General features: G+C 46.5%; 1 protein-coding gene across 1 annotated transcript in view; it reads right to left on the bottom strand.

The window, feature by feature from the left end:
- RALGDS (ral guanine nucleotide dissociation stimulator) overlaps positions 1-24,998 on the bottom strand; it is a 124,419-nt gene extending 99,421 nt beyond the window's left edge. Inside the window, exon 1 of the mRNA XM_072125511.1 lies at positions 24,192-24,998. Coding sequence (XP_071981612.1) covers positions 24,192-24,212 — 21 coding nt within the window. The 5' untranslated portion in view covers positions 24,213-24,998. The remainder of the gene's footprint in view (positions 1-24,191) is intronic.
- Between the last annotated feature and the right edge of the window lie 389 nt (positions 24,999-25,387).

Raw genomic sequence — 25,387 nt, 5'->3', positions numbered from 1 at the left:
ACACAGCTCAGCAGACAGTATCACACAGGATAGGATTAGATACACAGCATCACGCAGTTGTCTTGCCATGTTACATACAGTGAGATTAGCTCTCTTCTAGGTGTTCCCCTATAGATTGTATAAGCTATTCCTATAGGGGCACTATAGGAAGTTGCTGTATACGGCAGAGTCTTTTTATATACTTAGGAAGTTTCTGGATTATTTTGGCTCATTCCTTCACATAACAGAAATCATCTGTATATAAACTCCTCTGATATTGTCTGCAGATCATATCCACATCCCTCCCCCCTCTCACACACTTGGCTCTGGCCTATTCTCTATACTTCCTGCCTGACAATAACAGGAAGGTCCCATCCAGAGGGACTAGAAGGGGGGAGTTCCTGAACATACAACATGGGCTGTAACATGAATTCTGATGTTTTTCACTATTTATTTTTGCAGATGGAGGGAAGAGGCGAGCAGAGATAAAGCGGCTGTGATGGAATTGTCTATTGTTGACATCCACAGGGAGTGACGGAATCTCTTATCGCAGGGCTGGAATACATTGTTGCAGCTGGGGCTTTGTGTAACTCTGACCTCATAGAGTTTTCCTCTTAACCCCATTCCCTCCTGCGCTTTCCCCTAGTTAGTAGGTTCTGCCGTACACAACTAGGCGTAAAGGAAATCTACCATCAGATCCAGGCACCGGGACTGTGGGAATCTTATCATATTTGTTATCCATGGCCTCTTCCTTCTAAAATTTAAGCTCCTAGAGGGGGGGTTTGGGCATTACCAGAGCCCCTCCGTGCTGCAGCTTTGTGACCTATTACACTGGCTCCAACTCCCCCTCTCTTGGCCTTAGGTAATCTCACACAGCGGAACAGGGGAAATGCTCCTGCACAGTGTAACAGCCTGTGAAGCTACAGCGCAGAGGGGCTCTGGTAACATCCCCAGTGCCCTTCTGGCTCATTAGCTTAATTACAAAGGCTTGCTGTTTGTGGGATACTGCTATTCCGGATGGATCATAACCAATTATTTAAGGATCAGGAGTCCCTTAGGGGTTGCACTAGTCAGAGGATTGAAGAACATTTTCTTAGCATCACTCATCTGCTGCCTCTTCATCTGAAGGGTCATTGAATGTCGAGGGTGCCCAACCCTGTGCCACTGGAATAACCTGCACATGTGAGGATGCCAAGTGTTTGCAGATGCCTGTGAGCCCTACACTAGTGTTACAGATTGTGTATGGGGCCCAGTATACCATCCCTGGTCAGGCTGCGCGGCCCCCTCCCCCCAGTGATGACCCCCAGCGCTCACTGCTGACATCTGACCCAGATTCTATGTGATGTTCAGGGTTCTGCAGCGCTGGGGGAATCTGAAGCTGTGAAACAAGAGCAGAGCTAAAGACTAACTCCTCTACATCCGTATACACACTGCACCCACAGAGCTGACAATCTAATCCTCCTCCCGTGATAATAGCATGGATGTATCAGGCAGCAGCACAATACAGTATATTGCGTCATCTCCACTAATGATCCCCGAAATTACACATAACACAAGGAATGTCCTGCAAACCAGGCCACGAGGACAACCCCCTGCCACATATAGAGCGTGGCACACGTCATACATAACAAGGGGCACTAACCTGGAGAGCTAATAGGTAATCTACACTCTGTATACCGTATATACTACACTCCGTATACAGTATACACTACACTCCGTATACAGTATACACTACACTCCGTATACAGTATACACTACACTCCGTATACAGTATACACTACACTCCATCACCGTATACGCTACACTCCGTATACAGCATATACTACACTCCATCACCGTATACACTACACTCCGTATACAGTATACACTACACTCCGTATACAGTATACACTACACTCCGTATACAGTATACACTACACTCCGTATACAGTATACACTACACTCCGTATACAGTATACACTACACTCCATCACCGTATACGCTACACTCCGTATACAGCATATACTACACTCCATCACCGTATACACTACACTCCGTATACAGTATACACTACACTCCGTATACAGTATACACTACACTCCGTATACAGTATACACTACACTCCGTATACAGCATATACTACACTCCATCACCGTATACACTACACTCCGTATACAGCATATACTACACTCCATCACCGTATACACTACACTCCGTATACAGTATATACTACACTCCATCACCGTATACACTACACTCCGTATACAGTATATACTACACTCCATCACCGTATACACTACACTCCGTATACAGTATACACTACACTCCGTATACAGTATACACTACACTCCGTATACAGTACACTCCATCACCGTATACACTACACTCCGTATACAGTATATACTACACTCCATCACCGTATACACTACACTCCGTATACAGTATACACTACACTCCGTATACAGTATACACTACACTCCGTATACAGTACACTCCATCACCGTATACACTACACTCCATCACCGTATACACTACACTCCGTATACAGTATATACTACACTCCATCACCGTATACACTACACTCCGTATACAGTATACACTACACTCCGTATACAGTACACTCCATCACCGTATACACTACACTCCGTATACAGTATATACTACACTCCATCACCGTATACACTACACTCCGTATACAGTATATACTACACTCCATCACCGTATACACTACACTCCGTATACAGTATACACTACACTCCGTATACAGTATACACTACACTCCGTATACAGTACACTCCATCACCGTATACACTACACTCCGTATACAGTATATACTACACTCCATCACCGTATACACTACACTCCGTATACAGTATACACTACACTCCGTATACAGTACACTCCATCACCGTATACACTACACTCCGTATACAGTATATACTACACTCCATCACCGTATACACTACACTCCGTATACAGTATATACTACACTCCATCACCGTATACACTACACTCCGTATACAGTATACACTACACTCCGTATACAGTATACACTACACTCCGTATACAGTATACACTACACTCCGTATACAGTACACTCCATCACCGTATACACTACACTCCGTATACAGTATATACTACACTCCATCACCGTATACACTACACTCCGTATACAGTATATACTACACTCCATCACCGTATACACTACACTCCGTATACAGTATACACTACACTCCGTATACAGTATACACTACACTCCGTATACAGTATACACTACACTCCGTATACAGTATACACTACACTCCGTATACAGTATACACTACACTCCGTATACAGTATATACTACACTCCGTATACAGTATATACTACACTCCATCACCGTATACACTACACTCCGTATACAGTATATACTACACTCCATCACCGTATACACTACACTCCGTATACAGTATACACTACACTCCGTATACAGTATACACTACACTCCGTATACAGTATACACTACACTCCGTATACAGTATACACTACACTCCGTATACAATATACACTACACTCCGTATACAGTATACACTACACTCCGTATACAGTATATACTACACTCCGTATACAGTATATACTACACTCCGTATACAGTATACACTACACTCCGTATACAGTATATACTACACTCCATATACAGTATACACTACACTCCATATACAGTATACACTACACTCCGTATACAGTATACACTACACTCCATATACAGTATATACTACACTCCATATACAGTATATACTACACTCCATATACAGTATATACTACACTCCATATACAGTATATACTACACTCCATCACCGTATGTCACTAGTTCTCTACACTTCATACTTACACGCTACATACATGACCTCACACTGGTTTGTTCTTAGTTCTCTGCATTTACCTTCTGCGCTGCCCTTTTCTCTCTGCTCTGATTTGACTGCTTTACTATACAACCAGAAGCCTGCTACACAACTTCTGTAAAGAGTAGTGGCTGTGCAGAAGTTCAATGCAAAGAGCACAGCAGTGTCAGTGTCACACCGTCAGTGAACTTGGATAATGAAATATAAATCCATTTAATACAGTCCTGTTACTACTAGAAACATACGCACAGTCTGATTACACATCCCTCCAGGGACAGTACATAACACTGGCTGCAGAGAGCACAGAGCACAGCAGTGTGAGGTCTGATTACACATCTCTCCAGAGTCAGTACATAATACTGGCTGCAGAGAGCACAGAGCACAGCAGTGTGAGGTCTGATTACACATCTCTCCAGGGACAGTACATAACACTGGCTGCAGACAGCACAGAGCACAGCAGTGTGAGGTCTGATTACACATCTCTCCAGGGACAATACATAACACTGGCTGCAGAGAGCACAGAGCACAGCAGTGTGAGGTCTGATTACACATCTCTCCAGGGACAATACATAACACTGGCTGCAGAGAGCACAGAGCACAGCAGTGTGAGGTCTGATTACACATCCCTCCAGGGACAATACATAACACTGGCTGCAGAGAGCACAGAGCACAGCAGTGTGAGGTCTGATTACACATCCCTCCAGGGACAATACATAACACTGGCTGCAGAGAGCACAGAGCACAGCAGTGTGAGGTCTGATTACACATCCCTCCAGGGACAATACATAACACTGGCTGCAGAGAGCACAGAGCACAGCAGTGTGAGGTCTGATTACACATCTCTCCAGGGACAATACATAACACTGGCTGCAGAGAGCACAGAGCACAGCAGTGTGAGGTCTGATTACACATCCCTCCAGGGACAATACATAACACTGGCTGCAGAGAGCACAGAGCACAGCAGTGTGAGGTGTGATTACACATCTCTCCAGGGACAGTACATAACACTGGCTGCAGAGAGCACAGAGCACAGCAGTGTGAGGTCTGATTACACATCTCTCCAGGGACAGTACATAACACTGGCTGCAGAGAGCCCAGAGCACAGCAGTGTGAGGTCTGATTACACATATCTCCAGGGACAGTACATAACACTGGCTGCAGAGAGCACAGAGCACAGCAGTGTGAGGTCTGATTACCCCTCTCTCCAGGGACAGTACATAACACTGGCTGCAGAGAGCACAGAGCACAGCAGTGTGAGGTATGATTACACATCTCTCCAGGGACAGTACATAACACTGGATGCAGAGAGCACAGAGCACAGCAGTGTGAGGTCTGATTACACATCCCTCCAGGGACAATACATAACACTGGCTGCAGAGAGCACAGAGCACAGCAGTGTGAGGTGTGATTACACATCTCTCCAGGGACAGTACATAACACTGGCTGCAGAGAGCACAGAGCACAGCAGTGTGAGGTCTGATTACACATCTCTCCAGGGACAGTACATAACACTGGCTGCAGAGAGCACAGAGCACAGCAGTGTGAGGTATGATTACACATCTCTCCAGGGACAATACATAACACTGGCTGCAGAGAGCACAGAGCACAGCAGTGTGAGGTGTGATTACACATCTCTCCAGGGACAGTACATAACACTGGCTGCAGAGAGCACAGAGCACAGCAGTGTGAGGTCTGATTACACATCTCTCCAGGGTCAGTACATAATACTGGCTGCAGAGAGCACAGAGCACAGCAGTGTGAGGTCTGATTACACATCTCTCCAGGGACAATACATAACACTGGCTGCAGAGAGCACAGAGCACAGCAGTGTGAGGTCTGATTACACATCTCTCCAGGGTCAGTACATAATACTGGCTGCAGAGAGCACAGAGCACAGCAGTGTGAGGTCTGATTACACATCTCTCCAGGGACAATACATAACACTGGCTGCAGAGAGCACAGAGCACAGCAGTGTGAGGTCTGATTACACATCCCTCCAGGGACAATACATAACACTGGCTGCAGAGAGCACAGAGCAAAGCAGTGTGAGGTCTGATTACACATCCCTCCAGGGACAATACATAACACTGGCTGCAGAGAGCACAGAGCACAGCAGTGTGAGGTCTGATTACACATCTCTCCAGGGACAATACATAACACTGGCTGCAGAGAGCACAGACCACAGCAGTGTGAGGTCTGATTACACATCCCTCCAGGGACAATACATAACACTGGCTGCAGAGAGCACAGAGCACAGCAGTGTGAGGTGTGATTACACATCTCTCCAGGGACAGTACATAACACTGGCTGCAGAGAGCACAGAGCACAGCAGTGTGAGGTCTGATTACACATCTCTCCAGGGACAGTACATAACACTGGCTGCAGAGAGCCCAGAGCACAGCAGTGTGAGGTCTGATTACACATCTCTCCAGGGACAGTACATAACACTGGCTGCAGAGAGCACAGAGCACAGCAGTGTGAGGTATGATTACCCCTCTCTCCAGGGACAGTACATAACACTGGCTGCAGAGAGCACAGAGCACAGCAGTGTGAGGTATGATTACACATCTCTCCAGGGACAGTACATAACACTGGATGCAGAGAGCACAGAGCACAGCAGTGTGAGGTCTGATTAAACATCCCTCCAGGGACAATACATAACACTGGCTGCAGAGAGCACAGAGCACAGCAGTGTGAGGTGTGATTACACATCTCTCCAGGGACAGTACATAACACTGGCTGCAGAGAGCACAGAGCACAGCAGTGTGAGGTCTGATTACACATCTCTCCAGGGACAGTACATAACACTGGCTGCAGAGAGCACAGAGCACAGCAGTGTGAGGTATGATTACACATCTCTCCAGGGACAATACATAACACTGGCTGCAGAGAGCACAGAGCACAGCAGTGTGAGGTGTGATTACACATCTCTCCAGGGACAGTACATAACACTGGCTGCAGAGAGCACAGAGCACAGCAGTGTGAGGTCTAATTACACATCTCTCCAGGGACAGTACATAACACTGGCTGCAGAGAGCACAGAGCACAGCAGTGTGAGGTATGATTACACATCTCTCCAGGGACAATACATAACACTGGCTGCAGAGAGCACAGAGCACAGCAGTGTGAGGTGTGATTACACATCTCTCCAGGGACAGTACATAACACTGGCTGCAGAGAGCACAGGGCACAGCAGTGTGAGGTATGATTACACATCTCTCCAGGGACAATACATAACACTGGCTGCAAAAAGCACAGAGCACAGCAGTGTGAGGTATGATTACACATCTCTTCAGGGACAATACATAACACTGGCTGCAGAGAGCACAGAGCACAGCAGTGTGAGGTGTGATTACACATCTCTCCAGGGACAGTACATAACACTGGCTGCAGAGAGCACAGAGCACAGCAGTGTGAGGTCTGATTACACATCTCTCCAGGGACAGTACATAACACTGGCTGCAGAGAGCACAGAGCACAGCAGTTTGAGGTATGATTACCCCTCTCTCCAGGGACAGTACATAACACTGGCTGCAGAGAGCACAGGGCACAGCAGTGTGAGGTCTGATTACACATCTCTCCAGGGACAATACATAACACTGGCTGCAGAGAGCACAGAGCACAGCAGTGTGAGGTACGATTACACATCTCTTCAGGGACAATACATAACACTGGCTGCAGAGAGCACAGAGCACAGCAGTGTGAGGTATGATTACACATCTCTCCAGGGACAATACATAACACTGGCTGCAGAGAGCACAGAGCACAGCAGTGTGAGGTCTGATTACACATCTCTCCAGGGACAATACATAACACTGGCTGCAGAGAGCACAGAGCACAGCAGTGTGAGGTCTGATTACACATCTCTCCAGGGACAGTACATAACACTGGCTGTAGAGAGCACAGAGCACAGCAGTGTGAGGTCTGATTACACATCTCTCCAGGGACAATACATAACACTGGCTGCAGAGAGCACAGAGCACAGCAGTGTGAGGTCTGATTACACATCTCTCCAGGGACAGTACATAACACTGGCTGCAGAGAGAACAGAGCATAGCAGTGTGAGGTCTGATTACACATCTCTCCAGGGATAGTACATAACACTGGCTGCAGAGAGCACAGAGCACAGCAGTGTGAGGTCTGATTACACATCTCTCCAGGGACAAAACATAGCACTGGCTGCAGAAAGCACAGAGCACAGCAGTGTGAAGTCTGATTACACATCCCTCCAGGGACAGTACATAACACCGGCTGCAGAGAGCACAGAGCACAGCAGTGTGAGGTGTGATTACACATCTCTCCAGGGACAGTACATAACACTGGCTGCAGAGAGCACAGGGCACAGCAGTGTGAGGTCTGATTACACATCTCTCCAGGGACAATACATAACACTGGCTGCAGAAAGCACAGAGCACAGCAGTGTGAGGTATGATTACACATCTCTTCAGGGACAATACATAACACTGGCTGCAGAGAGCACAGAGCACAGCAGTGTGAGGTGTGATTACACATCTCTCCAGGGACAGTACATAACACTGGCTGCAGAGAGCACAGAGCACAGCAGTGTGAGGTATGATTACACATCTCTCCAGGGACAATACATAACACTGGCTGCAGAGAGCACAGAGCACAGCAGTGTGAGGTCTGATTACACATCTCTCCAGGGACAATACATAACACTGGCTGCAGAGAGCACAGAGCACAGCAGTGTGAGGTCTGATTACACATCTCTCCAGGGACAGTACATAACACTGGCTGCAGAGAGAACAGAGCATAGCAGTGTGAGGTCTGATTACACATCTCTCCAGGGACAGTACATAACACTGGCTGCAGAGAGCACAGAGCACAGCAGTGTGAGGTCTGATTACACATCTCTCCAGGGAAAAAACATAGCACTGGCTGCAGAAAGCACAGAGCACAGCAGTGTGAAGTCTGATTACACATCCCTCCAGGGACAGTACATAACACCGGCTGCAGAGAGCACAGAGCACAGCAGTGTGAGGTGTGATTACACATCTCTCCAGGGACAATACATAACACTGGCTGCAGAGAGCACAGAGCACAGCAGTGTGAGGTCTGATTACACATCTCTCCAGGGACAATACATAACACTGGCAGCAGAGAGCACAGAGCACAGCAGTGTGAGGTAATCTCTCCAGGAATAATACCCGACACTGGTTTCAATCTGACAGGTTCCCTTTAATCTACAAGTCCCAGTAAGGGTGCAGTTCCAGGATTATGGCAGCACCCCGCAGGAATGAGTGGGTGAAATCACTTGTTATTTTAAGAAGTACAAATTTAGCAGCAAAAAATTCCTTGACGAGTTTAACAATGGAAAGTTACAGTAAAATCACAAAAGCGGAAGAACAATCAGCAAATTAAAGTTTCTGGGTAAAGATTTATGAGAAATGCACAAGAAGAAGTCATCACATAATGATCTGTCAGACAAGGCTCTGTTCTTTCTGCTCCTGGGAAAGCTGGGTGACCGGCAGCTATGGTGCCTCAGGGTGACAGGTCTGTCTGGTTATATAACAATAGATCGAGGGCGATCGCTGTGGAGAGCCCTTCAGCAGCAGTAAAATCTTATAGCCAATGAAGCAATGCAAAGATAATCATCTTTTTCTGAAAATGGAAATCAGCCTGTAAGTGCACAGGGGGCGGGACTTACTTGCCTACAACCAGCTGTAGCACAGGCAGAGGCTGAATGGCCAAAGACAGGTAATGTGGATTGTCTGGCAGTGATTTCAGGGGAGAGCCATAGCACGGGCGCCATTGCTTCATCGATTCTCAATACATTGTGGAGTATACTAGTAAAAGTTCATAAAACTACAGCGCCCCCCTGTGGACAGATTACATGAAATTCTAAAACAGCAGAATACATGGGATTAGGAATAACTGGTATCAGAGGAATGTAAAGGATGGAGTTAGAGATAAATATAATTAGATATCAGACAGTATCACCCATGGAAGGATAACATACAGCATCTCAGGAGACTGTATCAGACAGGATTGGATTAGATACACAGCTCAGCAGTCAGTATCACACAGGATTGGATTAGATACACAGCTCAGCAGGCAGTATCACACATGCTGGTATTAGATACACAGCTCAGCAGGCAGTATCACACATGTTGGGATTAGATACACAGCTCAGCAGGCAGTATCACACATGATATGATTAGATACACAGCTCAGCAGACAGTATCACACAGGATAGGATTAGATACACAGCTCAGCGGGCAGTATTACACAGGATAGGATTAGATACACAGCTCAGCAGGCAGTATCACACATGCTGGTATTAGATACACAGCTCAGCAGGCAGTATCACACATGTTGGGATTAGATACACAGCTCAGCAGGCAGTATCACACATGTTGGGATTAGATACACAGCTCAGCAGGCAGTATCACACATGATATGATTAGATACACAGCTCAGCAGGCAGTATCACACAGGATAGGATTAGATACACAGCTCAGCAGGCAGTATCACACAGGATAGGATTAGATACACAGCTCAGCAGTCAGTATCACACAGGATAGGATTAGATACACAGCTCAGCAGTCAGTATCACACAGGATAGGATTAGATACACAGCTCAGCAGTCAGTATCACACAGAATAGGATTAGATACACAGCTGAGCAGGCAGTATCACACAGGATAGGATTAGATACACAGCTCAGCAGTCAGTATCACACAGGATAGGATTAGATACACAGCTCAGCAGTCAGTATCACACAGGATAGGATTAGATACACAGCTCAGCAGTCAGTATCACACAGAATAGGATTAGATACACAGCTCAGCAGTCAGTATCACACAGGATAGGATTGGATACACAGCTCAGCAGGCAGTATCACACAGGGTAGGATTAGATACACAGCTGAGCAGGCAGTATCACACAGGATAGGATTAGATACACAGCTCAGCAGGCAGTATCACACAGGATAGGATTAGATACACAGCTCAGCAGTCAGTATCACACAGGATAGGATTAGATACACAGCTCAGCAGTCAGTATCACACAGGATAGGATTGGATACACAGCTTAGCAGGCAGTATCACACAGGATAGGATTAGATACACAGCTCAGCAGTCAGTATCACACAGGATAGGATAAGATACACAGATCAGCAGGCAGTATCACACAGAATAGGATTAGATACACAGGTCAGCAGTCAGTATCACACAGGATAGGATTGGATACACAGCTTAGCAGGCAGTATCACACAGGATAGGATTAGATACACAGCTCAGCAGACAGTATCACACAGGATAGGATAAGATACACAGATCAGCAGGCAGTATCACACAGAATAGGATTAGATACACAGCTCAGCAGACAGTATCACACAGGATAGGATTAGATACACAGCTCACAGCAGACAGGTATATGTGACTCTTTTTGAGGAATTCCTGCCATAGGCTTTTGATATTAATGCCCTAAACAACAATTATCACAGTGCCAGGTGCCATTCAGCTTGTTACTAGCAGAACATCAACCAAGACATCAGCTCCAGAGCCCAGAAACGCTGATCTCATCCCTAATTATCACAACAAGATTCATTACTAATTGACATCTGCTCCAGATACAATCACAGCCTCAGTGAGACTCTGCTGCCCCCATGTGGGAGGCAGGTGCATTGCACTGTGTACAGGGGACACATGAAAGTCCATGACAGATCTTACAAATACATCATATGATTACAAGGTGGGAAGAAGATTGATGATGTTCCAATAAGTTGAGAAAACTTAAAGAAGTTTGGTGAAAATACTGTATGCTGGGAAACACTTTGCTTTTTTCACAAAAAGAAGTAGAGACCTTGTCCCCATCAGCAGGATGATGATGTCAGTATAAGCAGGGGAGCAGTATGATGATGTCAGTATAAGCAGGGGAGCAGTATGATGATAGTAGTATAAGCAGGGGAGCAGTGTGATGATGTCACTATAAGCAGGGGAGCAGTGTGATGATGTGAGTATAAGCAGGGGGCAGTATGATGATGTCAGTATAAGCAGGGGAGCAGTGTGATGATGTCAGTATAAGCAGGGGAGCAGTATGATGATGTCAGTATAAGCAGGGGAGCAGTGTGATGATGTCAGTATAAGCAGGGAGCAGTATGATGATGTCACTATAAGCAGGGGAGCAGTGTGATGATGTCAGTATATGCAGGGGAGCAGTATGATGATGTCACTATAAGCAGGGAAGCAGTGTGATGATGTCAGTATAAGCAGGGGAGCGGTATGATGATGTCACTATAAGCAGCGGAGCGGTATGATGATATCAGTATAAGCAGGGGAGCAGTATGATGATAGTAGTATAAGCAGGGGAGCAGTGTGATGATGTCACTATAAGCAGGGGAGCAGTGTGATGATGTCAGTATAAGCAGGGGAGCAGTGTGATGATGTCACTATAAGCAGGGGAGCAGTGTGATGATGTCACTATAAGCAGGGGAGCAGTGTGATGATGTCAGTATAAGTAGGGGAGCAGTGTGATGATGTCACTATAAGCAGGGGAGCAGTGTGATGATGTCACTACAAGCAGGGGAGCAGTGTGATGATGTCAGTATAAGCAGGGAAGCAGTATGATGATGTCAGTATAAGCAGGGGAGCGGTATGATGATGTCACTATAAGCAGCGGAGCAGTCTGATGATGTCAGTATAAGCAGGGGAGCAGTATGATGATGTCAGTATAAGCAGGGGAGCAGTATGATGATGTCAGTATAAGCAGGGGAGCAGTATGATGATAGTAGTATAAGCAGGGGAGCAGTGTGATGATGTCACTATAAGCAGGGGAGCAGTGTGATGATGTCAGTATAAGCAGGGGAGCGGTATGATGATGTCAGTATAAGCAGGGGAGCAGTATGATGATGTCACTATAAGCAGCGGAGCAGTCTGATGATGTCAGTATAAGCAGGGGAGCAGTCTGATGATGTCAGTATAAGCAGGGGAGCAGTCTGATGATGTCAGTATAAGCAGGGGAGCAGTATGATGATGTCAGTATAAGCAGGGGAGCAGTCTGATGATGTCAGTATAAGCAGGGGAGCAGTATGATGATAGTAGTATAAGCAGGGGAGCAGTGTGATGATGTCACTATAAGCAGGGGAGCAGTATGATGATGTCACTATAAGCAGGGGAGCAGTGTGATGATGTCACTATAAGCAGGGGAGCAGTGTGATGATGTCAGTATAAGTAGGGGAGCAGTGTGATGATGTCACTATAAGCAGGGGAGCAGTGTGATGATGTCACTATAAGCAGGGGAGCAGTGTGATGATGTCAGTATAAGCAGGGAAGCAGTATGATGATGTCAGTATAAGCAGGGGAGCGGTATGATGATGTCACTATAAGCAGCGGAGCAGTGTGATGATGTCACTATAAGCAGGGGAGCAGTGTGATGATGTCAGTATAAGCAGGGGAGCAGTATGATGATGTCAGTATAAGCAGGGGAGCAGTATGATGATAGTAGTATAAGCAGGGGAGCAGTGTGATGATGTCACTATAAGCAGGGGAGCAGTGTGATGATGTCAGTATAAGCAGGGGAGCAGTATGATGATGTGAGTATAAGCAGGGGAGCAGTGTGATGATGTCAGTATATGCAGGGGAGCAGTATGATGATGTCACTATAAGCAGGGGAGCAGTGTGATGATGTCAGTATATGCAGGGGAGCAGTATGATGATGTCACTATAAGCAGGGGAGCAGTCTGATGATGTCAGTATAAGCAGGGGAGCAGTGTGATGATGTCAGTATAAGCAGGGGAGCGGTATGATGATGTCAGTATAAGCAGGGGAGCGGTATGATGATGTCAGTATAAGCAGGGGAGCGGTATGATGATGTCAGTATAAGCAGGGGAGCAGTATGATGATGTCAGTATAAGCAGGGGGCAGTATGATGATGTCAGTATAAGCAGGGGAGCAGTGTTATGATGTCAGTATAAGCAGGGGAGCAGTATGATGATGTCAGTATAAGCAGGGGGCAGTATGATGATGTCAGTATAAGCAGGGGAGCAGTGTGATGATGTCACTATAAGCAGGGGAGCAGTGTGATGATGTCAGTATAAGCAGGGGAGCAGTATGATGATGTCACTATAAGCAGGGGAGCAGTATGATGATGTCAGTATAAGCAGGGGAGCAGTATGATGATGTCAGTATAAGCAGGGGAGCAGTATGATGATGTCACTATAAGCAGGGGGCAGTATGATGATGTCAGTATAAGCAGGGGAGCAGTATGATGATGTCACTATAAGCAGGGAAGCAGTGTGATGATGTCAGTATAAGCAGGGGAGCGGTATGATGATGTCACTATAAGCAGCGGAGCGGTATGATGATATCAGTATAAGCAGGGGAGCAGTATGATGATAGTAGTATAAGCAGGGGAGCAGTGTGATGATGTCACTATAAGCAGGGGAGCAGTGTGATGATGTCAGTATAAGCAGGGGAGCAGTGTGATGATGTCACTATAAGCAGGGGAGCAGTGTGATGATGTCACTATAAGCAGGGGAGCAGTGTGATGATGTCAGTATAAGTAGGGGAGCAGTGTGATGATGTCACTATAAGCAGGGGAGCAGTGTGATGATGTCACTATAAGCAGGGGAGCAGTGTGATGATGTCAGTATAAGCAGGGAAGCAGTATGATGATGTCAGTATAAGCAGGGGAGCGGTATGATGATGTCACTATAAGCAGCGGAGCAGTCTGATGATGTCAGTATAAGCAGGGGAGCAGTATGATGATGTCAGTATAAGCAGGGGAGCAGTATGATGATGTCAGTATAAGCAGGGGAGCAGTATGATGATAGTAGTATAAGCAGGGGAGCAGTGTGATGATGTCACTATAAGCAGGGGAGCAGTGTGATGATGTCAGTATAAGCAGGGGAGCGGTATGATGATGTCAGTATAAGCAGGGGAGCAGTATGATGATGTCACTATAAGCAGCGGAGCAGTCTGATGATGTCAGTATAAGCAGGGGAGCAGTCTGATGATGTCAGTATAAGCAGGGGAGCAGTGTGATGATGTCAGTATAAGCAGGGGAGCAGTGTGATGATGTCAGTATAAGCAGGGGAGCGGTATGATGATGTCAGTATAAGCAGGGGAGCAGTATGATGATGTCAGTATAAGCAGGGGAGCGGTATGATGATGTCAGTATAAGCAGGGGAGCAGTATGATGATGTCAGTATAAGCAGGGGGCAGTATGATGATGTCAGTATAAGCAGGGGAGCAGTCTGATGATGTCAGTATAAGCAGGGGAGCAGTATGATGATGTCACTATAAGCAGGGGAGCAGTGTGATGATGTCAGTATAAGCAGGGGAGCAGTGTGATGTCAGTATAAGCAGGGGAGCAGTATGATGATGTCAGTATAAGCAGGGGAGCAGTATGATGATAGTAGTATAAGCAGGGGAGCAGTGTGATGATGTCAGTATAAGCAGGGGAGCAGTGTGATGATGTCAGTATAAGCAGGGGAGCAGTCTGATGATGTCAGTATAAGCAGGGAGCAGTATGATGATGTCAGTATAAGCAGGGGAGCAGTATGATGATAGTAGTATAAGCAGGGGAGCAGTGTGATGATGTCACTATAAGCAGGGGAGCAGTGTGATGATGTCAGTATAAGCAGGGGAGCAGTGTGATGATGTGAGTATAAGCAGGGGAGCAGTGTGATGATGTCAGTATATGCAGGGGAGCAGTGTGATGATGTCAGTATATGCAGGGGAGCAGTCTGATGATGTCAGTATAAGTAGGGGAGCAGTGTGATGAGGTCACGATAAGCAGGGGAGCAGTGTGATGATGTCAGTATAAGCAGGGGAGCAGTCTGATGATGTCAGTATAAGTAGGGGAGCAGTGTGATGATGTCACTATAAGCAGGGGAGCAGTGTGATGATGTCAGTATAAGCAGGGGAGCGGTATGATGATGTGAGTATAAGCAGGGGAGCAGTGTGATGATGTCAGTATAAGCAGGGGAGCGGTATGATGATGTGAGTATAAGCAGGGGAGCAGTGTGATGATGTCAGTATAAGCAGGGAAGCAGTATGATGATGTCAGTATAAGCAGGGGAGCAGTATGATGATGTCACTATAAGCAGGGGAGCAGTCTGATGATGTCAGTATAAGCAGGGGAGCAGTATGATGATGTCAGTATAAGCAGGGGAGCAGTATGATGATAGTAGTATAAGCAGGGGAGCAGTGTGATGATGTCACTATAAGCAGGGGAGCAGTGTGATGATGTGAGTATAAGCAGGGGAGCAGTGTGATGATGTCAGTATAAGCAGGGAAGCAGTATGATGATGTCAGTATAAGCAGGGGAGCAGTATGATGATGTCACTATAAGCAGGGGAGCAGTCTGATGATGTCAGTATAAGCAGGGGAGCAGTATGATGATGTCAGTATAAGCAGGGGAGCAGTATGATGATAGTAGTATAAGCAGGGGAGCAGGATGATGATAGTAGTATAAGCAGGGGAGCAGTGTGATGATGTCAGTATAAGCAGGGGAGCAGTGTGATGATGTCAGTATAAGCAGGGGAGCAGTATGATGATGTCACTATAAGCAGGGGAGCAGTGTGATGATGTCAGTATATGCAGGGGAGCAGTATGATGATGTCACTATAAGCAGGGGAGCAGTGTGATGATGTCAGTATAAGCAGGGGAGCAGTATGTTGATGTCAGTATAAGCAGGGGAGCAGTGTGATGATGTCAGTATAAGCAAGGGAGCAGTATGATGATGTCAGTATAAGCAGGGGAGCAGTATGATGATAGTAGTATAAGCAGGGGAGCAGTGTGATGATGTCACTATAAGCAGGGGAGCAGTGTGATGATGTCAGTATAAGCAGGGGAGCAGTGTGATGATGTCAGTATATGCAGGGGAGCAGTATGATGATGTCACTATAAGCAGGGGAGCAGTGTGATGATGTCAGTATATGCAGGGGAGCAGTATGATGATGTCACTATAAGCAGGGGGGCAGTCTGACGATGTCAGTATAAGCAGGGGAGCAGTATGATGATGTCAGTATAAGCAGGGGAGCAATATGATGATGTCAGTATAAGCAGGGGAGCAGTATAAGGTGGTCACCATAAGCAGGGGAGCAGTATGATGATGTCAGTATAAGCAGGGGAGCAGTATGATGATGTCAGAATAAGCAGGGGAGCAGTATGATGATGTCACTATAAGCAGGGGAGCAGTGTGATGATGTCAGTATATGCAGGGGAGCAGTATGATGATGTCACTATAAGCAGGGGGGCAGTCTGACGATGTCAGTATAAGCAGGGGAGCAGTATGATGATGTCAGTATAAGCAGGGGAGCAATATGATGATGTCAGTATAAGCAGGGGAGCAGTATAAGGTGGTCACCATAAGCAGGGGAGCAGTATGATGATGTCAGTATAAGCAGGGGAGCAGTATGATGATGTCAGAATAAGCAGGGGAGCAGTATGATGATGTCAGTATAAGCAGGGGAGCAGTATGATGATGTCAGTATAAGCAGGGGAGCGGTATGATGATGTCACTATAAGCAGGGGAGCAGTGTGATGATGTCAGTATAAGCAGGGGAGCAGTATGATGATGTCACTATAAGCAGGGGAGCAGTATGATGATGTCAGTATAAGCAGGGGAGCAGTATGATGATGTCAGTATAAGCAGGGGAGCAGTATGATGATGTCAGTATAAGCAGGGAGCAGTATGATGATGTCAGTATAAGCAGGGGAGCAGTATGATGATGTCAGTATAAGCAGGGGAGCAGTATGATGATGTCAGTATAAGCAGGGAGCAGTATGATGATGTCAGTATAAGCAGGGGAGCAGTATGATGATGTCAGTATAAGCAGGGGAGCAGTATGATGATGTCAGTATAAGCAGGGGAGCAGTATGATGTCAGTCAGTATAAGCAGGGGAGCAGTATGATGATGTCACTATAAGCAGGGGAGCAGTGTGATGATGTCAGTATATGCAGGGGAGCAGTATGATGATGTCACTATAAGCAGGGGAGCAGTGTGATGATGTCAGTATATGCAGGGGAGCAGTATGATGATGTCACTATAAGCAGGGGGGCAGTATGATGAGGTCACGATAAGCAGGGGAGCAGTATGATGATGTCAGTATAAGCAGGGGGGCAGTATGATGATGTCAGTATAAGCAGGGGAGCAGTATGATGATGTCAGTATAAGCAGGGGAGCAGTGTGATGATGTCAGTATAAGCAGGGGAGCAGTATGATGATGTCAGTATAAGCAGGGGAGCGGTATGATGATGTCACTATAAGCAGGGGAGCAGTATGATGATGTCAGTATAAGCAGGGGAGCGGCATGATGATGTCACTATAAGCAGGGGAGCAGTATGATGATGTCACTATAAGCAGGGGAGCAGTATGATGTCAGTCAGTATAAGCAGGGGAGCAGTATGATGTCAGTCAGTATAAGCAGGGGAGCAGTATGATGATGTCACTATAAGCAGGGGAGCAGTGTGATGATGTCAGTATAATCAGGAGAGCAGTGTGATGATGTCAGTATATGCAGGGGAGCAGTATGATGATGTCACTATAAGCAGGGGAGCAGTGTGATGATGTCAGTATATGCAGGGGAGCAGTATGATGATGTCACTATAAGCAGGGGGGCAGTATGATGAGGTCACGATAAGCAGGGGAGCAGTATGATGATGTCAGTATAAGCAGGGGGGCAGTATGATGATGTCAGTATAAGCAGGGGAGCAGTATGATGATGTCAGTATAAGCAGGGGAGCAGTGTGATGATGTCACTATAAGCAGGGGAGCAGTATGATGATGTCAGTATAAGCAGGGGAGCGGTATGATGATGTCAGTATAAGCAGGGGAGCAGTAGGATGATGTCAGTATAAGCAGGGGAGCAGTATGATGATGTCAGTATAAGCAGGGGAGCAGTATGATGATGTCACTATAAGCAGGGGAGCAGTATGATGATGTCACTATAAGCAGGGGAGCAGTATGATGATGTCACTATAAGCAGGGGAGCAGTATGATGATGTCAGTATAAGCAGGGGAGCAGTATGATGATGTCAGTATAAGCAGGGGAGCAGTATGATGATGTCAGTATAAGCAGGGGAGCAGTATGATGATGTCAGTATAAGCAGGGGAGCAGTATGATGATGTCAGTATAAGCAGGGGAGCAGTATGATGTCAGTCAGTATAAGCAGGGGAGCAGTATGATGATGTCACTATAAGCAGGGGAGCAGTGTGATGATGTCAGTATAATCAGGGGAGCAGTGTGATGATGTCAGTATATGCAGGGGAGCAGTATGATGATGTCACTATAAGCAGGGGAGCAGTGTGATGATGTCACTATAAGCAGGGGAGCAGTGTGATGATGTCAGTATATGCAGGGGAGCAGTATGATGATGTCACTATAAGCAGGGGGGCAGTATGATGAGGTCACGATAAGCAGGGGAGCAGTATGATGATGTCACTATAAGCAGGGGGGCAGTATGATGATGTCAGTATAAGCAGGGGAGCAGTATGATGATGTCAGTATAAGCAGGGGAGCAGTCTGATGATGTCAGTATAAGCAGGGGAGCAGTATGATGATGTCAGTATAAGTAGGGGAGCATTATGATGATGTCAGTATAAGTAGGGGAGCAGTGTGATGATGTCACTATAAGCCGGGGAGCAGTCTGATGATGTCAGTATAAGCAGGGGAGCAGTGTGATGATGTCAGTATATGCAGGGGAGCAGTATGATGATGTCACTATAAGCAGGGGAGCAGTGTGATGATGTCACTATAAGCAGGGGAGCAGTATGATGATGTCAGTATAAGCAGGGGAGCAGTATAAGGAGGTCACCATAAGCAGGGGAGCAGTATGATGATGTCAGTATAAGCAGGGGAGCAGTATGATGATGTCAGTATAAGCAGGGGAGCAGTATGATGATGTCAGTATAAGCAGGGGAGCGGTATGATGATGTCAGTATAAGCAGGGGAGCAGTGTGATGATGTCAGTATAAGCAGGGGAGCAGTGTGATGATGTCAGTATAAGCAGGGGAGCAGTATGATGAGGTCACGATAAGCAGGGGAGCAGTATGATGATGTCACTATAAGCAGGGGGGCAGTATGATGATGTCAGTATAAGCAGGGGAGCAGTATGATGATGTCAGTATAAGCAGGGGAGCAGTCTGATGATGTCAGTATAAGCAGGGGAGCAGTATGATGATGTCAGTATAAGTAGGGGAGCAGTATGATGATGTCAGTATAAGTAGGGGAGCAGTGTGATGATGTCACTATAAGCCGGGGAGCAGTCTGATGATGTCAGTATAAGCAGGGGAGCAGTGTGATGATGTCAGTATATGCAGGGGAGCAGTATGATGATGTCACTATAAGCAGGGGAGCAGTGTGATGATGTCACTATAAGCAGGGGAGCAGTATGATGATGTCAGTATAAGCAGGGGAGCAGTATAAGGAGGTCACCATAAGCAGGGGAGCAGTATGATGATGTCAGTATAAGCAGGGGAGCAGTATGATGATGTCAGTATAAGCAGGGGAGCAGTATGATGATGTCAGTATAAGCAGGGGAGCAGTATGATGATGTCAGTATAAGCAGGGGAGCGGTATGATGATGTCACTATAAGCAGGGGAGCAGTGTGATGATGTCAGTATAAGCAGGGGAGCAGTATGATGATGTCAGTATAAGTAGGGGAGCAGTATGATGATGTCAGTATAAGCAGGGGAGCAGTATGATGATGTCAGTATAAGCAGGGGAGCAGTATGATATCAGTCAGTATAAGCAGGGGAGCAGTATGATGTCAGTCAGTATAAGCAGGGGAGCAGTATGATGATGTCACTATAAGCAGGGGAGCAGTGTGATGATGTCAGTATAAGCAGGGGAGCAGTGTGATGATGTCAGTATATGCAGGGGAGCAGTATGATGATGTCACTATAAGCAGGGGAGCAGTGTGATGATGTCAGTATATGCAGGGGAGCAGTATGATGATGTCACTATAAGCAGGGGGGCAGTATGATGAGGTCACGATAAGCAGGGGAGCAGTATGATGATGTCAGTATAAGCAGGGGAGCAGTGTGATGATGTCAGTATAAGCAGGGGAGCAGTATGATGATGTCAGTATAAGCAGGGGAGCGGTATGATGATGTCACTATAAGCAGGGGAGCAGTATGATGAGGTCACGATAAGCAGGGGAGCAGTATGATGATGTCAGTATAAGCAGGGGAGCAGTGTGATGATGTCAGTATAAGCAGGGGAGCAGTATGATGATGTCAGTATAAGCAGGGGAGCGGTATGATGATGTCAGTATAAGCAGGGGAGCAGTATGATGAGGTCAGTATAAGCAGGGGAGCAGTGTGATGATGTCAGTATAAGCAGGGGAGCAGTGTGATGATGTCAGTATAAGCAGGGGAGCAGTATGATGAGGTCACGATAAGCAGGGGAGCAGTATGATGATGTCACTATAAGCAGGGGGGCAGTATGATGATGTCAGTATAAGCAGGGGAGCAGTATGATGATGTCAGTATAAGCAGGGGAGCAGTCTGATGATGTCAGTATAAGCAGGGGAGCAGTATGATGATGTCAGTATAAGTAGGGGAGCAGTATGATGATGTCAGTATAAGTAGGGGAGCAGTGTGATGATGTCACTATAAGCCGGGGAGCAGTCTGATGATGTCAGTATAAGCAGGGGAGCAGTGTGATGATGTCAGTATATGCAGGGGAGCAGTATGATGATGTCACTATAAGCAGGGGAGCAGTGTGATGATGTCACTATAAGCAGGGGAGCAGTATGATGATGTCAGTATAAGCAGGGGAGCAGTATAAGGAGGTCACCATAAGCAGGGGAGCAGTATGATGATGTCAGTATAAGCAGGGGAGCAGTATGATGATGTCAGTATAAGCAGGGGAGCAGTATGATGATGTCAGTATAAGCAGGGGAGCAGTATGATGATGTCAGTATAAGCAGGGGAGCGGTATGATGATGTCACTATAAGCAGGGGAGCAGTGTGATGATGTCAGTATAAGCAGGGGAGCAGTATGATGATGTCAGTATAAGTAGGGGAGCAGTATGATGATGTCAGTATAAGCAGGGGAGCAGTATGATGATGTCAGTATAAGCAGGGGAGCAGTATGATATCAGTCAGTATAAGCAGGGGAGCAGTATGATGTCAGTCAGTATAAGCAGGGGAGCAGTATGATGATGTCACTATAAGCAGGGGAGCAGTGTGATGATGTCAGTATAAGCAGGGGAGCAGTGTGATGATGTCAGTATATGCAGGGGAGCAGTATGATGATGTCACTATAAGCAGGGGAGCAGTGTGATGATGTCAGTATATGCAGGGGAGCAGTATGATGATGTCACTATAAGCAGGGGGGCAGTATGATGAGGTCACGATAAGCAGGGGAGCAGTATGATGATGTCAGTATAAGCAGGGGAGCAGTGTGATGATGTCAGTATAAGCAGGGGAGCAGTATGATGATGTCAGTATAAGCAGGGGAGCGGTATGATGATGTCACTATAAGCAGGGGAGCAGTATGATGAGGTCACGATAAGCAGGGGAGCAGTATGATGATGTCAGTATAAGCAGGGGAGCAGTGTGATGATGTCAGTATAAGCAGGGGAGCAGTATGATGATGTCAGTATAAGCAGGGGAGCGGTATGATGATGTCAGTATAAGCAGGGGAGCAGTATGATGAGGTCAGTATAAGCAGGGGAGCGGTATGATGATGTCAGTATAAGCAGGGGAGCAGTATGATGATGTCACTATAAGCAGGGGAGCAGTATGATGATGTCAGTATAAGCAGGGGAGCAGTATGATGATGTCACTATAAGCAGGGGAGCAGTATGATGATGTCAGTATAAGCAGGGGAGCAGTATGATGATGTCAGTATAAGCAGGGGAGCAGTATGATGATAGTAGTATAAGCAGGGGAGCAGTATGATGATAGTAGTATAAGCAGGGGAGCAGTCTGATGATGTCAGTATAAGCAGGGGAGCAGTATGATGATAGTAGTATAAGCAGGGGAGCAGTGTGATGATGTCACTATAAGCAGGGGAGCAGTGTGATGATGTCAGTATAAGCAGGGGGGCAGTATGATGATGTCAGTGTAAGCAGGGGAGCAGTATGATGATGTCAGTGTAAGCAGGGGGGCAGTATAAGGAGGTCACCATAAGCTTTCCAGCAGAATAGATCCTGCCACGGGAAGGTTGATGATGTCACTATAAACAGTATATATTATAACACTGGATGCAGCCTGATGACCTCACTCTAAGCAGGGAACAGCTTGATGATGTCACCACAAGCAGGTTACGTTACTAGCCGCAGTATTTTGATAATTTCACTTCTCCCCAGGAAACAATTTGTTGATGACATCATAAAGAGAGAGAAATCTGATGACATCATTAACCATGTCACTGGCTGGTGCTGCTTATGGCCGGCGTGTGGCCTCCACATACAGCACAGAGCAGCTCATCTTAATATATTCATGAGTGGAGCCAGGTCTGGCGTGACGAGAGATAAGATTAGTCCCATGCAGACAGTTCATTTACATTCTGCCAATAACACTACAACCTGGCAGAGTAACCCGCCGGCTCCCGGGCAGCAGAGCATCCAGGCCAAGAGCTCCAGACCAGCCATGTATATACAGCCAGGGCCAATGGCTGCTCTATACGCTGCCACTCATCTGCCGGGAAATTCTCTGCTCACATATCATTTCCTTGATTGGAGACTATTGATCCGCACATCACAATCTGTCAATTATCACTGTATACATATTATAGTTATGTCGTCTTAATCTTTTCTATGGATATTACCCCTTCTTTTCATCTCCATTGAATCAGTTGTGGAGTCCTGAATACAGATGCAGAGCTGCAATACCGACTACAGCCACCATAGAATGTATGGCACTGTGAATGGAAAACTGCAGTGTCTACATTACACTACAATAACTTTAACTAATATGTGTGGTACAAGGACCGCTGCTGATCACTGAAACAATCCCAGAGGAGCCCTTTAAATTAACTATGGGAATCCACTATCTCGCGAAAGTCATCATTTTGCTTATCCTGATTGAAAAGCTCCAAGTGATTCTGTTACTTCCCATAAAACCAAGGAGATCCAGTGTGGTCACTAGCTGCAAACATTTTTAATGGAGTTCCCCTTTAAGGATGAAGTAAAGGCATGACATACCAGTGATGACATCACACATCACAATACACTACTTGTTTCCAGTTCTATATCTTCTATACACTCCCAGATTGGAAGAGGAAGTCATGAAGATCCCCAAACTACAGGAAAGTTCCCCCGCCGAGAGGTTCCCTATTATAATAGCTCAGGGTAGTTCTAATTTCCACTATTGTATATGAACAAGTGCAAATTACACCACATTACAGCACGTGCATCAATGCGTCCTACCTGAATATCAAGCATCATCATTATAAATGGTCCTTCATCCTGTCCCTGCAGTCATGAAATCCTTGTAAGATCTGAGGTGGTTAGAGGGCTCCTCGCTCTTAGTTGCCCCCCACCCCAGGGAGGTCACGCTCCAGAGATGGCTGATGGCACAGATCACTGTCCTGTCATCCAATGACCCATGTTGTGTCAATCAATCCTACGAGCATCGGAGGCCTCTGTGTCCGAGTGGTGCAGGTGTCAGCGGCGGTAACCCTAAGCTCTCAGCCTCAACAGGAACCATAGCATCAATCATCCGATGGTGGTAAAAGCAAAGGAGAACGACAACAATCTCGCTGGAGGAGGCAGAGATTTACAGAGACAGATGACTGCATCCTGGATCTGTCACCGGTGAAATGGAAAGGTACCTTTAAGGGGAAGGTTGTCTCCTCTTAAAGGAGAACATCAGGGGTTCCTCAGCATCTTCCCATCCATTGTGCTTCTGGGTGGTTGGTGGCCGGAGGTTGCTGTCCTTGTTTCACCTTAGGGAGCAGTGGGGGGTAGTAACATACAATCCAGGCTTCCTACTGAGAAAGAATGACCTGTAGGGTGTCGCTGCAGAAGAGGAGGTGTCAAGCACGGACAGGGTCTTCTCGGAGGTGTCCTGGTCCTGCTGGTGACAGACAAGGACAGAGCTGGAATGTCAGTCCCCTGGTCATATGGAGACACATTGCTGTGTAGCTACAAAGGCCATAGAAGCAGGGAGGAGAGGAGAGAGGGAGAGAGGAAGAAAGAAGGGAGGAGGGAAGAGAGAGAGAGACACAGCGTCTTCTAGCAACCAATGACTAGAGAACAAACGCACAACTGCAATCGCTCACACAGAGACACAAGATGAATTTCTGGGGAAAAAAAAAAAATTCGGAATTCTCTTCCTGGAAACAAATGCAATGATTACAAATATTTCGGTTTAACCTTCCTGGATACAATGTAACGAGCGGGAAAAAAAAGAAAACAAAATAATGGTGTGTAGCAGCGGCTGGCAGCTGGTGTGACAGTATGGGAAGGGCAGGCACAAGGGAGTGCCCCGTTTAATTGCCTGTATTAAATGTCCCCGCTCACCCCCCCCCCCCCCACCTCCTGCTTTTTCAATAAACCAGCCATTTATGGTATTAAGCTGCCCCCCTTACATAAAAGAGGGGGGTCCTATCCCCCCAGGGAAC

This window comes from Engystomops pustulosus, chromosome 9, assembly GCF_040894005.1.
Source record: "Engystomops pustulosus chromosome 9, aEngPut4.maternal, whole genome shotgun sequence".
NCBI classification, from domain to species: Eukaryota; Metazoa; Chordata; class Amphibia; order Anura; family Leptodactylidae; genus Engystomops; species Engystomops pustulosus.
Note: the sequence above shows the minus strand (reverse complement) of the source record. Positions and strands in the feature narration are given on the sequence as shown.